This window comes from Xenopus laevis, chromosome 6S, assembly GCF_017654675.1.
Source record: "Xenopus laevis strain J_2021 chromosome 6S, Xenopus_laevis_v10.1, whole genome shotgun sequence".
Taxonomy (NCBI): Eukaryota; Metazoa; Chordata; class Amphibia; order Anura; family Pipidae; genus Xenopus; species Xenopus laevis.
Window position 1 is genome coordinate 22,222,437 of NC_054382.1, and position 14,958 is coordinate 22,237,394.

General features: G+C 40.1%; 1 protein-coding gene across 3 annotated transcripts in view; it reads right to left on the minus strand.

The window, feature by feature from the left end:
- LOC108719879 (disintegrin and metalloproteinase domain-containing protein 22-like) overlaps nucleotides 1-4,777 on the minus strand; it is a 134,360-nt gene extending 129,583 nt beyond the window's left edge. For 2 of the 3 annotated variants that reach the window (XM_018269139.2, XM_041567444.1), the window contains exons 1-2: nucleotides 4,457-4,776; nucleotides 3,056-3,222 (exon numbers count right to left, since the gene is read on the minus strand). In XM_018269139.2, the coding sequence (XP_018124628.1) occupies nucleotides 3,056-3,222; nucleotides 4,457-4,541 (252 nt within the window). In that variant the 5' untranslated portion in view covers nucleotides 4,542-4,776. Of the gene's footprint in view, nucleotides 1-3,055; nucleotides 3,223-4,456 lie in introns of all 3 variants that reach the window. The other variant, XM_018269138.2, reaches the window with a different exon arrangement.
- Nucleotides 4,778-14,958: the final 10,181 nt, after the last annotated feature.

The following is a 14,958-nucleotide window of genomic DNA, read 5'->3' on the forward strand; positions in this document are numbered from 1 at the left end:
GCTATATAGGTCAAAATGTAAGAAGTATTTTGTGAAAAGCTTTGTGTATTATAAAAAGCACTGTATGCAGGTATCTGTACTTTGCATCTTGTCCCTCTCCCAGTAAATTATATATGTGTCTTGTATAGATAAAGCCTATTCTGAGACAATTCCAGGAAAATGCCAAGAGGCTAGTTTATGAAATATGGAGGAATTCTATTTTTCCCTATTTTCCCAATGTATCCCCATTTATCACATCTGATAGCAGTCCAACACCAGTCTGATCGATTTGGTGTTAGTGCTTAGAGCTACTCATGGCATACCCTTGCACTATCACTTGTCTGAATCCTTACTGGATTTTAAATATAAAAGGCTCGGTTAAGATTTACAGAGTTGTAAAATTTAACAACAATGCTAAACCAGCCCCTCAGTGTTGTATATTCAAAGCAGAATGTTCGTACAAAGCTTTTAAAGGGATATTGTCATGGCAAAACATGTTTTTTTCAAAATGCATCAGTTAATAGTGCTGCCCCAGCAGACTTCTGCACTGAAATCCATTTTTTAAAAGAGAGAACACATTTTTTTTTATACCTGACATGGGGCTAGACATATTGTCAGTTTCCCAGGTGCCCCCAGTCACATGACTTGTGCTCAGTCACACCATTTTTCTGTAATAGATGATGAAGACCTGCCATGCTGACTTTTTGTAAAGTTAGGGGCGTTTACAACAGAAGAGCTGCCTTTGATCAGTGGCTGATTGGGATGATTGGCTTTCACACTTACATTAGGTAATTTTGGTAAGGGTTAGAGAAAGAATTTTCTTCATGCTGGGTTCTACAGGAACTTTGCTGACAGATCAGAAGGGATATTATAGATGAAATTGCCACTGGTTTCATCCTGCTATAAGTTCTGTGGGTGTTATCTATGAATCCTGCTATAAGTTCTGGGGGGAATTATGCATAAAATAGCTAATGTGTTCATCCTGCTGTGAGTTGTAGGGGTATTAAACAAGAAATTTGCAACCCTGCATGCATCGTTACCCATATGTTCCATTGTTTTTCTCTGTGTTTGAAGTGTCTGGGCAGGAGCGTTTCGGCTCCTTGACGCCCTGAAACAGCCTTTCTGAACATTCTGCACTTGAAGAGAGTTTCTTGTTTATTAAATAACAGAAAGCTGGATCCAACTTTCCATAAAATTCCTAGCAGGCTATGTGCAAAAATGTTTTCCTTTGCTGTCTGTGACATAAAAGGGGTGGGGCCACATCACACAATGGGCAGAAGGCGGAGAAAAAGTAAGTTTTGAGCGGATTGGGGGAAGGCCAAGGGCTTTTGTTAGGGGTATTACAAATTTACCAGCAGCTACATTGCCGGTAAATTTGTAATATTGGCCCCAGCCTTGACAGGTGTTTTACCGGCTAGGCTGGTAAAATACCGGCCAGATGGAAACCCTATCCACAGTAGAGTCCTGCACGTATCCAACTGGAAGGACCAGTGCCTGACCCAAGCCCACTGACCCCTAACCTGACCCGCACCTGGCATCCAACACATCCCCTTACCCAGTGCCACTACCCGACCTGGACCCTATACGTAAAACTTACCACCTGACCTGGGAACCATGAAGCCGGAAGTGACATCATCTCAGACAGGAAGTGGCGTCACTCCGCTGACCATTCATCCGGAAATGTAAAATTTTAAATTTCCTTGCAGCACCAGTGAGGGTGGGAGGAACCACTCCAGCACATTTGTCGGGTACCCAGGCGAGTAACTCACACTACCCGCACGGTCAGGGAATCATAGATTTTCTACTTACAACCTGACCACTTTGCAGGTATTCCGCAGGTAACCAACATGGTGCAGGACTCTACTCCCTAGTGCACAGTTCAGGGCATGCCCCCATGGGACCAGCCCAAAAGCCAGTTAAGGTGGGTCAAACAGATGGATATGGTACAGGGCCCATGTAGGTACACAGCCACTTTTCTATTATGTAAATGAATGTAACAGCCAGAAGTGAAAGGAGCTTTGTCAAAGCGGCCTCCTGACATGTCATACATGCCCATATGGTCAAAATCACCTACAATGCTCAACCAAATATTGTTAATTAAAACCAATTTTAGATGGAGATCTGGCAAAAATACCTGTCCTACTAGATAATCCTGAAACCTTAGGGTTAAAAATGACTGTACTGGAACAACTGAATAATTACAGTTATAGGACCTGTTATTCAGAATGCTCAAGACCAGGGGTTTTCCAAATAAGGAAACTTTTCATAATTTGGATCTACTAAATTTAATAGAATAAAATTTAGTCTACTAAAATAACTTTTTACCGTTATAGGACCTGATATTCAGAATGCTCGGGACCATGGGTTTTCCGGATAGGGAAACTTTTCATAATTTGGATCTACTAAACTTGTCTAATAAAATTTAGTCTACTATAATAACTTTTAAACATGAATTAAACCGAATAGGACTGTTTTGATTCCAATAAGGATTATTTATTTCTTAGTTAGGATTAAGTACAAGGTACCGTTTTATTATTACAGAGAAAAACAAAAGTAATTTTTAAACATTTTAATTATTTAATTAGAATGGTGTCTATGGGAGATGGCCTTCCCATAATTCGGATGTTTCTGGATAACCAGTTTCCAGATAACAGATCCCATGCCTGTACTGATAAAGTAATATGGATTCTAAGTTATTGGCAGGTTTTTTAACCCTCTTGTGAACAAGGCAGAATCTATGTGCTCAGCAGGGGACAGGATAATGGCACTGCAGCCCCTGAAATGACTTTTGCTACAAGAACAAAACAAAAAGACTTGGGCATGTTTACTAACATTGGAGATAAATATCTGGAGATGTTGCCCATAGCAACCAATCAGATCTTTGCTTTTGTTTTCTAACTTATAGATGTCTGTTCAAATCTAATTGCTGATTGGTTGTCATGAGCAACATCTCCAGAAATCTACCCAGATATTTATCTCCGACATTAGTAAACATTTGACCTGTAGTCGCATTTGAAATAAATGAATCAGTAACTCAAGCATCTCACACCAGTTAAAGTGGACCCAGACTATTTACCTGGTGCTGGTGCTGAGGGCTCCCTGCTCTCACTCTGGTGCTGAGCAATCCTTGGGTGGTCTGATTGTCCTCCTCATTGCTAAAGATCAAACGCAATGGTACTGTGTCTTCCATCCCTAGGATGCTGTTCTCTTTCTTTCTCTGCATTCCTGTCATCCAGCCATTTCCTAAGGAACAGAAATAATATAAACAGAGGAAAAATACACATACTGTAACACTGAGTTGATTTTATGGAGCCATTAAAGCGCATACATCCAGGCTTCTGAATCTGACTAGTCTGCAGTGCCAAACTAATATCAGTATATGAATTTAATTACCTGCTATATAGTAACTAGGTGTCCCCTTACTAACCAAAACAAGGACAATGAATTAACACCAGACCCTCCTCCCTTAAAATTGGATTTACATAGAGAAAAGATCCAGGATAACATCCATATCAGACTGTCCCACGTGTAATTGCCATGGGGGAGTAGAATTTTTAAAAACATGGACACACTTCGGATACTAATGACTTTCTATTTCGATACCAATAATAATTTTACTTTTTCATGCTGAAGACCCTCCTTCCCAGGGGGAGCTGGAAGCTGCATAAATCATGTTCATCCAAACTGTGATCTTCCGATATTGTTGATCTATGACTCCCAGCATCCCATTAACAACCAGAAGCAGTTCAATGGTAATAAAGTGAGTGCTAGTCACGTTTCTGTCAGCATGAGAGATACTGGTTGTTGTGAAGCTATCATTTGAAGTGGGGGGGGATTCTGGGAGTGTTTGAATTTGGGGGACCCCAGGTTGGGAGAAGCCACATGCAATAGTGCAAGGGGTCAAGCTCTGGGTCCCTTAAGACCAGTGCTTAATTAGCTGTACAGTAAAGACTCTACCACTCAAACATTGCTGGGGGGACAGTCCCTGGCCATCTGTTCATTAGTATGAGGCTATTTAGCTTTATAGTGAATTCAGGATTTACATATTCTGGAAGATATTTCCTCACATATCTCGCCTGTTACTGTTTGCCTGTGCCGGACTGTTGCAAACACAACATTACACCCCCTCAAACTGTCATATTGCGAATCCTCCTTAGTTTAGAGCATTTTTAGCACACAAAATCCAATGAAACTAGAAATTGGGTGTCTGACTGAAGAACGTGGGGTGTAGGGAGCGTAAATAGAGAGGAGAGAGAGAGAGAGAGAGAGAGAGGAGAGAGAGAGCATCCCTGGTGGTACCCAGAGCAGAGTGTTTATATTCTCCTTATAGGTCACCTGCCCTCCTCTCCTGCTACTAATGTGCTCCCAGCCCAATGCAGGGAATGAGAGGAGGAGACACGTTCAATCACAATAATAACAATAATAATAAAGCTGCAAATAAAAGTCCATCTGGGATCCTGGCAAATGGCTAACTCACCTGCCCGGGTGATGGCATGAGCCAGATGGATGGATCCAATCACACAGCAGATCCATGAAGCCAATCGGCCCCCGTTGATGTGCATGGCTGTCAGTGAGTCAGAGCGACAGTCGCATGCCGAGGTGCTGATGAAATGGCCGGGCTCTCTCTCACACACTCCGTGCTCCCTCACTGCTGCATTGTAAACCACCGATTGCCATTACAGCTCTTGTGCTTTTACTGCATTGGGTGGTTTGATGTGAGCGACTCAAGCGCCTCCCAGGTTTCATCACCCCCGCGCTCACAGCCACATCCTTCAGCAACAGCAGCAGCGCATCTATAGCGGCGCCTCCTCGCACAGGGCCCTTATGTACACTGGGACATGTACTTTTATTGGACCTTATGGTTTGCCGTCCCTTCTTCTCACACAGGCTCATCTCACCCTGTGTTACACACAGTCCAATGTCAATATACATGCATTGCGTCTGACTATTGCATTTCCACAGATTCCTCACACTGTTTTCTCACAGATTTCATTTCATTTACTGTAAATGCCTCACTGATATTAATACTAGCTAGGCACCAGTAGCTACATCAGTTGCCCTTGCTTATCACCCGGGTTGCCAGGTCTAATTTTCAAAACCAGCCGAAATTAGCTTAAAAAAACCAGCCCAAAACCCATACCTCCCAACTGTCCCTTTTTCGGAGGGACAGTCCCTCTTTTGACAGCTCAACCCGCAGTCCCTCATTTGTACTGGAAAGTCCCTCTTTTCTCTGCACTGAACAGCCAGAAAAAGAAACAAAGTTTCTCACTTAATTGGCTTTTTAGCAGAGAGCCCAGAACACCTAAGAGGTGCAAATAAGATACTTTGTAACAATTTTGAGACACAAAAACACAGTTTAGATAAGGAGAAATATTTTCAAACTTTCATAACCTGCCAAATTTTGTAAAACAAACATGGTAATTAGGGGGTGTGGCCACAGAAAGGGGTGTGGTCAAAAATTTGCTGCGCTACGTGCGGGAACATTTTTTTTCCCCTCTTTTTACTTCCAAAATGTTGGGAGGTATGCAAAACTAGCCAAGAGCCACTTCCAAAAAAAGCACAACATATGCAGTGGAAAAAAACAGTCTAAAAAAATAAATAAACGAATATATATGAAAATGTGCCTTTTTCACATTTTTCTTTGAAGCAAAATGGGCCAGGGGCTTAACTACAGAGGGGGGCCCATGAGGTATAAGGCCCTAATACATATACAGTTTCAATAAATATTGGTAAAACAGACAATTTCAATAAATATTGGTAAAACAGGTCAACCTCAGCCTAGACATTTTGGTTGCCAGCAGATTTTTGCCCCAAAATAGTCTGAAATTGAGGAAAGACACCGGAAAATGTGCAAATGTTTAAGAGTGATGGGAGACTGGGGTACAACGCCCAAAATCTGGCAAGTTTATACCCCAAGTTTATACTCCCCTAAAAAAACAACAAAAACATTAAAAATGGATGCTACAAATGCGGAAAGAACAGATGCAAGGTGTGTAGACATATACTTGTTAAAGATAGCTTTAAAAGCAATACAACGGGAAAAACTTTCCCCATACGTAATTACATTAACTGCGATTCTAAACATGTCATTTATTTAGCCACATGTAATTGTGGCATGCAAAACATGGGCAGAACCTGTAGACCTTTAAAGGAACGGGTGAGGGAACATCTTATACCCATAGATATTGATAGCCTTCAACAAGATCAAAATCATAGAAAAGTTTCAGCTATAGGTAAACACATCATGCTAAAACACAATGGAAATTTTAGCCAAGTCAAATTTCAAGGTATTGAGCATGTTAAATTGGGAGTGAGGGGAGGGGACTTGCTGAGAGCAGTGGGCCAGAGAGAGGTTTATTGGATATATACATTAAAAACCCACTATCCACAAGGGTTAAATAATGATTGGGAGGTCTCCTGTTTCTTTTTACCAAATGTGCACTATAATTCCATGGTAAAAAAGATAGTAAAAAAGATATGAAAACAAAGGTGAAAAAAAAGCAGAGAGAGGGTAGAACCGCATCTAACAGTGAAACATACATATGTATATAAAATCCCTATATTTAAAACAGTTAAAATTGTTATATGTTAACCTGTGATGAACCACAAGTGTAATATGCAATTTTTTTAACTGACACAAGTTTTTAATTGAGTATACTATATAAGGAAGTAAACCTTGACCAAACTCCACCTCTGATGAAGTGCCAAAGTGAGGCATGAAACGAGTCAGGTGACTAGACACATCATGGTATAGTTAAAGATCTCTAGAGCGATACCTGTTCATGTTTTTAATGATTACTTGGTAATCAAGTTTTTTTCATTGATTTTCACCCGTGGTTGTAAAAGGCTCCCGTCAATTTACTTTCCAAAATCTGGTAACTCCTGACTTCTACACAAGTACATGCTGGGTACTGTAGTCGTAATTGAACTTGGCAGTTGGCACATTTATAAACAAAAAGTACATTACCCAACATGCATTTGGGAGACGCAGGCTTAGCACATTAGGGCAAGAAAAAATGTTGTAGTACAAATTAGCCAAAGGCTCAAAAGGTAGCACAAATCCGTACCTTGGTTAGTTTGTACTTTCAAAACCCGCCTGGGCCTTAAATTAGTAGCCCAATTTGGCTGGAAAACTCCCAACATGGCAAGCCAATGAAAAAAAGAAAAACATTTTTTTAAAAATTTTTGTTACTGGTTCTTTAAGTGGCCTATATTTATTCCTGACTCTCACTCAAACCACTGCCTAGTTGCTAGTGAAAATAAGACCCTAGAAACCAGATAGCTGCTGAACTACCAAACTGCAGAGCTGCTAAGCAAAAAGCTAAATAACAGAAAAAACATAAAAAATGAAGACCAACTGCACATTGTCTTATAATATCAATTTCTACATCACATCATACTAAAAATTAATCTAAAGGTGAAATACCCCATAAAGAATTATGACGCCTCACTTTCCCCGTTGCGTGCACATGTGCGTTAACGCTGTTAGCGCGCGCATGCTCGGAAAAGTGCAGTAATGCGACTCGCAGAGCGTGCAAGCTGAAATAGCAGACAAGTCCGGTCTAGCGGTAGGCTGGAGAGGTACCTGCCCAGTGCCCCCCAATTGTTGCGCCCTAGGCAGCTGACTTTTCTGCCTACCCCTAGCTCCGGCCCTGGCTCCCTCTGTAGTTACACCCCTGGATACTAGAAGTGCAAATATTTGTACTGGTTACTAAATTGTGTAGGTGTGGTTGCCTGTGATTCAAATGGTGCGACAAGAAACTCCATATACTGTAGGTCCAACAGACAAACAGACATAAGAGCTTTCTGTCAGAACTATATAAATGAGTGCAAGTAAGCTTGTACAAATTGTGTGGAATTTTAATACAATTCTATACCCTCGGCCAGGGCTGATCTAGGGGGTGGTGCAAGCAAGGGTGATTTTTTTTAAATTACCCTTAAAGGGATTCTGTCATCATTTTTATGGTGTCGTTTTTATTTCTAAATTACACTGTTTACACTGCAGATAATTCACTCTACAATATAAAATTTCATTCCTGATCCAATAAGTGTATTACATTTTAGTTGTAATATTGGTGTGTAGGCAGCCATCTCAGGTCATTTTGCCTGGTTATTTGCTTTCAGAAAGAGCCAGTGCTGCACTATGGAACTGCTTTCTGGCAGGCTGTTGTTTCTCCTACTCAACGTAACTGAAGGAGTCGCAGTGGGACATGATTTTTACTACTGAGTGCTGTTCTCATATCTACCAGGGAGCTGTTATATGGTTACCTTCCAATTGTTCTGCTGATGGACTGCTCCAGGGAGGGGACTGAAATCACTCAAACTTGCAGTACAGCAGTAAAGAATGACTGAAGTTTGTCAGAGCAGAAGTCACATGACTGGGGGCTCCTGGGAAACTGACAATATGTCTAGCCCCATGTCAGATTTCAAAATTAAATATAAAAAAAATCTCTTTGCTTTTTTGAGAAATGAATTTCAGAGCAGAATTCTGCTGGAGCAGCACTATTAACTGATCTGTTTTGAAAAAAATATATTTTCCCTCGACAGTATCCCTTTAAACTACATACTCATTTATTTTCTTTTCTAGGAATGAGCTGTGACTGCAGACATTGCAAATAGTAAGGAAAAATTATATCCATAATGCTTCATCAGTAACTCCCAGCAACCCTTGACAAGGTGCTATGACTTGTAATTCAACATTCTCTAGAAGGCACATAAGTCTCCGGTCTCCACCATTTATTAGAGCTAGCTGATCAATATGTTTGTACCCAAAAAGGGATCTACTTCTAGGTACTGATTTTGCAGACATCGGTGGAAATAGCAATTGTTTCAGAGCTATAGTTTCCCTGTAAGAAACCTATTTGGCCTCGGGGCATGCTTATCACATACAACATGGTTTGGAGATACACAGCTGGGGTATATGGTTACACGCATTATGATGAATCTGCAACTCTGTAAGTGAAACATAAAACCTTCTGGAAGGATTCCTGGGATAAGGTCAATGCCATCCATACTGGGCCTCTGGGGACAGCAGTTTACAGACTGTCAAAAGAAAAAAAAGAAGCGGATCCATAAACATTGCAGTTCAGTTGGAGTTGCTGAGTAAGTTGGAGTGCGGCTGGAAAGATGCTTGGCTAAGCTCGCCTTGCCATTGATTGAAAGCTGCATTAGGTTTTTAATCCATTTATCTTCCAGGAAGCTAGCAGAATATCCTCAAGTTAATGTATACTCTTCTTTTAGCCTGATGGTATTTCTTATTGTTTTCTAATTTTTTCTTACAGTTTTTGCAGGTGTCATGAATACATTTGTGCAGTGGGAAAGCATTAGGAACTCCATGAAGAGTGTTCTGAACAGTACGTGACTAGGGAATATGACAGAGTGTGCCTTAGTCAGGAATGAAAGATGAGTCTGCTAACTTTAGAAAAGTGTACCAGCCCTCTCTCACAGACTTCTGTAATATGTTTGGGATTTCTGACCTGTTTTCCTGTACATGGTGCCAAACTATACTGTCCTATATCCCCAACAGTATTAAACCTTTTTGGCTGAAGCCCTATTTTGATGCTTGAGATTGAACCCCCCCAGAAGTTTGATGTGGCTTAAAGGACAAGTGAACCCCAAAATATATTTATATGTACTGTATATTGTGAGTGGCTCCCTAAGCTCAGTAGGTGACAGCAGCACAGAGCATGTGCAGTGAATCAGCAGAAAAGAAGATGGGGAGCTACTGGGGCATCTTTGGAGACACAGATCTTTACTGCTAAAGGGCTGTGGTTGCCTTGGGCTGGTACAGAAGCACAAAACATAATGTACAACATTTCTAGCTACTTCTTTAGTTCTACGTTAACCCTGATTGTTACTTTTTAAACAATGTTGTAAAAGTTTTGGTCCCCCAGCAAAGACAGGTCTGTTATCAGCTGCCTTGTCTTACATTGTATCAACAGTATGAGCCTCCAAAGCAGAGAATGGAACAGACAAACACTGCTTTCAACAAGTAATACACAAATAACTAAAAATCATTATTTTATTTTTATTTAATTATGTTTTCTTTTACTAGGCAAAGAATTGACATTTCCTTTCAGTGGTGCAGACATATAGGCTAACACACATATAGGCTGTCATGTGGGGTTGTTAAAAATTACCTCTACTCCAGTGCAAAAACTCAAACCGACTCCAGCTGATTACACAGGGCATCACAAATGAGGTATCAGGATCACATAATGACGTAGTGACACATTCTTGTGAGATTTGCTGCTGCTATTTGCTGAAAATGCAGCATAATTCAGCCATGTATGGCAGTTACATTTGCATTACAATAAACACTCATGGAAAGATAATTTAATTATCAGTTAGTGCCAAAAAATGCACTATACTGTGTTTTTTGGGGGGGTATTTTTACACCCATCAGAAATGCATGAATGCATTGATGGCGTAATTAGGAGGCAGATGGAGTTTTAGAAACACTGAGTAAAAACATCATGTGTGGCATTAGGCTCTTTCACAACTGGTTTTTGATACAATTCCCCATTTACAGTCCGGTGTTATATCAAGGTCCCTGTCACCCAATTACAAAATTGCAAGAATATGAACATGTGCATTATAACTTGCCATTTTAATAGTTCAAAGGTGAAAATTAGGCCGTTATTGCAGTATTACGATAAGAGGGCTTAATATTGGGCACCCAAATCATGTTTTGGCTCCCTAAGGCCAAGTGGTTGCAACCAAATCCTGCTAAACACCCTCACTATGTGGTCTGCCACTTTGATATCAGAGCTACACCAGAACATGACTAGAGGAGGACTAAAGGAAATAATGACCCCTAGTGTTCTTTTTATGGGAATGTGTATTTTCTAGAATTGTTCAGTAAATTATAGACTGCACTCTATAGCAACTCATTTCTGATACAGATGCATTCATCCACTCCAGAGCCTGATAAGCAATACACAGCTTTCTGAAGTACGACTCGTGTAATAAATAATACAAGGACATCTTTATACACCATTTACTGGAATGTGCTAGAGCGAATGAAAGTCTGAAGATGAAAGACCTCTAACCACGTGACTCAGACTGACAGCAACAGACAAACAGTAGGCAAATCTGGACATATTCTACAGCTTCCATGGTTGCCAGGTCTAATTTTCAAAAACAGCCAAAGGCAGCTATAAAACCAACCCAAAACTAGCCAAGAGGCACTTCAAAAGTAGCCCAAAAACAGCACAATATGTGCAGTGAAAGAAAGTCTAAAAAACAAATGCATATATATGAAAATACGACTTTTTACATTTTTCACTGTTTTGCTAATTTTTCGCCCGTCATCAGAGGCGTAACTACAGAGGGGGGCCCAGGAGGTATAGGGGCCCATAAATCCCTAATACATATACAATTTCAATAAATATTGGTATAACAGGTCAACCTCTGGACATTTTGGTGGCAGGTTTTTGGCCCAAAATTTAGGAAAGTCACCGGAAAATGTGAGAATGGGATGGGAGACTGGGGTACAGAGCCCAAAATCTGGTAACTGACTTCTACACAAGTCAGTCCCATTGCATGCTGGGTATTGTAGTCTTACATTAAGCTTGGCAAATTATTAAACAAAAACTACATTACCCAACATGCATTGGGAGACAGAGGCTTGGCACATTAGGGGAAGAAAAAAATTTGTCTGGTTTCCAAAGTACAAATCAGACAAGGCCCAAAAAGTAGCCCAAATCCGTACCTTGGCTAGTTGGTACTTTCAAAACCCGCCTGGGCTTTAAATTAGTAGCCCAATTTAGCTGGAAAACCGCCAACCTGGCAACTCTGAAAGCTTCTGATAACTTGAATACATGTGAAAAATACGCCTTTTTCAAATATTTCCATGAAGCAAAATGGGACAGATTCGCCTGTCACCAGGGACGTGACTACAGAGGGGGGCCCAGGAGGTATAGGGGCCCCATAAGGCCCTAGTACTTATACAATTTCAATACATATTGGTAAAACACGTCAACCTCTAGACATTTTGGTTGCCAACAGATTTTTGACCCAAAATTATCTATAATTGAGGAAAGTCACCGGAAAATGCGAGAACGGGATGGGAGAATAGGGTACAGAGCCTTAAACCTGGTAACTCCCAACTTCTACAAAAGTCAGTTCCATTGCATGCTGGGTATTGTAGTCTTCAATTAAACTAGGCAGTTGGCAAATTGTTAAACAAAAACAACATTACCCAACATGGATTGAGAGACACATTAGGCACATTAGGGCAAGAAAAAACTTTGTCTAGTTTCCAAATTACAAACCAGTCAAAGGCCCAAAAAGTAGCCCAAATCCGTACCTTGGCTAGTTTGGACTTTTAACGCCCACCTGGGTTTCAAATTAGTAGCCCAATTTGGCTGAAAACCACCAACCTGGCAACTTTTAATGGCAGTCCCCTGTTACCAGGATTGCTGGGTTTACATTTCAAAACCAGCCAAAGACTATCAAAAAGTAGCCAAAAAGTAGCCAAAAGCCATTTTAAAAGTATCCCAAAAATAGCCCAATTTGTACACTGCAAAAAATCTTAAAAACAATAAGGGTATCAAATCAATTAAGTGTCTGGAATTTCCCAATAACTTTTCTACGTTACTGAGGACATTTTTACATTTTCCCTTTAAGTTGGGAAAGATTGTAAATACACAATAAGTACAATTGAAAAAGATAACTAGTGATTTTTTTTTTGTAGAATAAAAATATAAATGGAATGGTGGATAAATAAATGCTGGAATGCAATAGGAGCTGATTTCTGAAAAAATTCCTGCCGTGTTTTTATGACACCTTTCCAAACTCTAATACCTCCACTACGTTCAGCAAAAAAATGAAGGCTCTTCACTTGACTCATATATCCAGGGGAAGTTCACCTCCAAGCTTTATCAGTAGTTTTAAAACCACAGACACAAAAAGCTGTGCTGATTCAAGGCTTCACACAGGACAACGGAGAACTACAGAAAAAATATATAAATTCTAGTCTTCATGTTCATTTAATTTAATAATAGCCCACACTCTTCACTTCTATTCCACTTGCAGCAAGATTAGATATGCATCCCTGATAACTAAAAGCACAGAATATATTTTACTCTCTTAATATGCATTTCATATCAAGACTACGTTACAATATCCACAAATGCCACGTGTGCTAGTGCTAGTGTATGCTGAATGGATTCTATAATGCTGTAAGTATGGAAGCTCAGTACCTCTGAATCCACCTCACACCCCTTAATAATATCTCTCCGATTCTCTCCAGAGTCCAGCTTCTCCTGCCATGCGTTCTTAATTTGCATTAAAAAACTTGGGAGGGTTTTGAAATTCCAAACCTGCGGCAACTTCCAAAACTAGCCCAAATCCGTACATTGGTGAGTTTGGACTTTTAAAACCCACTTCTAAGTTTTAAAACAAGCCTAATTTGTTTAGAAACTTGCCATCTTGGCAACCCTACCTGTTACAAGAGCTTATAAGGACATCGTTTGTGGCTTGCTGCAAGAGTCGATAGGACACCTGTGGAATATAAAAGAAAATGTGTGTGTGTATCTCATGAGTTCCTGCTGATACCATACACTCAGAACAACTGTGAGGAGGAAGCTCATCATTTCTTCTCTTCCATGAAACTTTCTTGTGGAAATTATATATTCCCTAATTTTTTCTCACTTTCAATCAAGGTTACACTGCCCACATTCTTCTACTCTTTGCATTCGTACAAACAGCTGCTCGGCCAGAGAGACACCAACTGGCCTATTGGGTGTGTCAATTGAAATACATCACCATCATCATTATGATTTATATGCTTACTATCCTTGGCTTGTTTTGTGGTTTTCTTGTATAGCCATTACTCATGGGAGTTTTATGACCAATATGCACAAAGCCAAGACAAGTCTGTAGTAAATAAGATGCAGCAGAAGTACTGGAAGACATTAGCCAAGAAGCCAAAGATAGCAAAGCAGACTTTGATAAAAGTTACTGGGAAGAAAGAAGATGAGCATGTTGTCGCTTCCGATTCAGATCTAGATGCTAAATTAGAGGTTGGTATTGGCTGTTAATGTGGTGGCAAATTCATCTCTGGTAATGTTGTATGAAAGACTACCCATCATGCACAGAGTTCCTGGTTGGGTCAGGTATTTAGCAGGGACTTCTGCAGTGCTGAGTGTGCATAAATGGATGTTTAGCCCAGGGGTGTCCAAAAGTTAGATCAGGATCTACCAGTAGATCTTTAGTTGGTGATCAGTAGATCTCAAGACACAGTCAACAAACAGCTTGACTAAATTACCCTTCTGTTTTACTCTTTTCATTCCGATATCTATTCTGTTACGGTTACATAAGAAATAGTTGTTTTTTAAATATAGTCATATAAATTCTCCTATAAATCAATATAATATTTAAGTAGTATTTTCTATGGAACAGAATTCTAACAATGATATGATGGATGTAGATCATAATGGGACAACATCACTAAAAGTAGACCTCACATTAGTAAAGTATGGGCACTCCTGGTTTAGCCACATTGAGAAACATGCACAAAAATCCTCTTCAATCCTGCCTTATGTACAACCATAAATATAATTAGGATCACTCTGTAACATACGTTCAAATTTCTGTGCAGACAGGCTTCAGCTGGCATCTCCCCACTTCTCTGGCCCAGAGGTATTGATGTATCAGTCCTAGAATATGAAGGATATATTATTCTATAATTCTTAGATTATTTACAGCCTTCATCAATTAAACCTGTAAACAGTCTTCCCTTTACCCAAAATTAATGACCAATGGATGGACAGGAATCAGGAGAAAATATACTCTCCCCCCTCCCCCCACAAAGGCCTGTTGTATCTCCAACCTCATTGTAAGGTAAAACAAAGATATTGCATGACAGAATGCAGCATTTCTACTGGATACACTTGTTTTCCTGGAAATAAAACCTCTACGACATAGAAGTATCTCCTCTCATCCTCTGTGTTCATCCTCACATAAATGAAATTT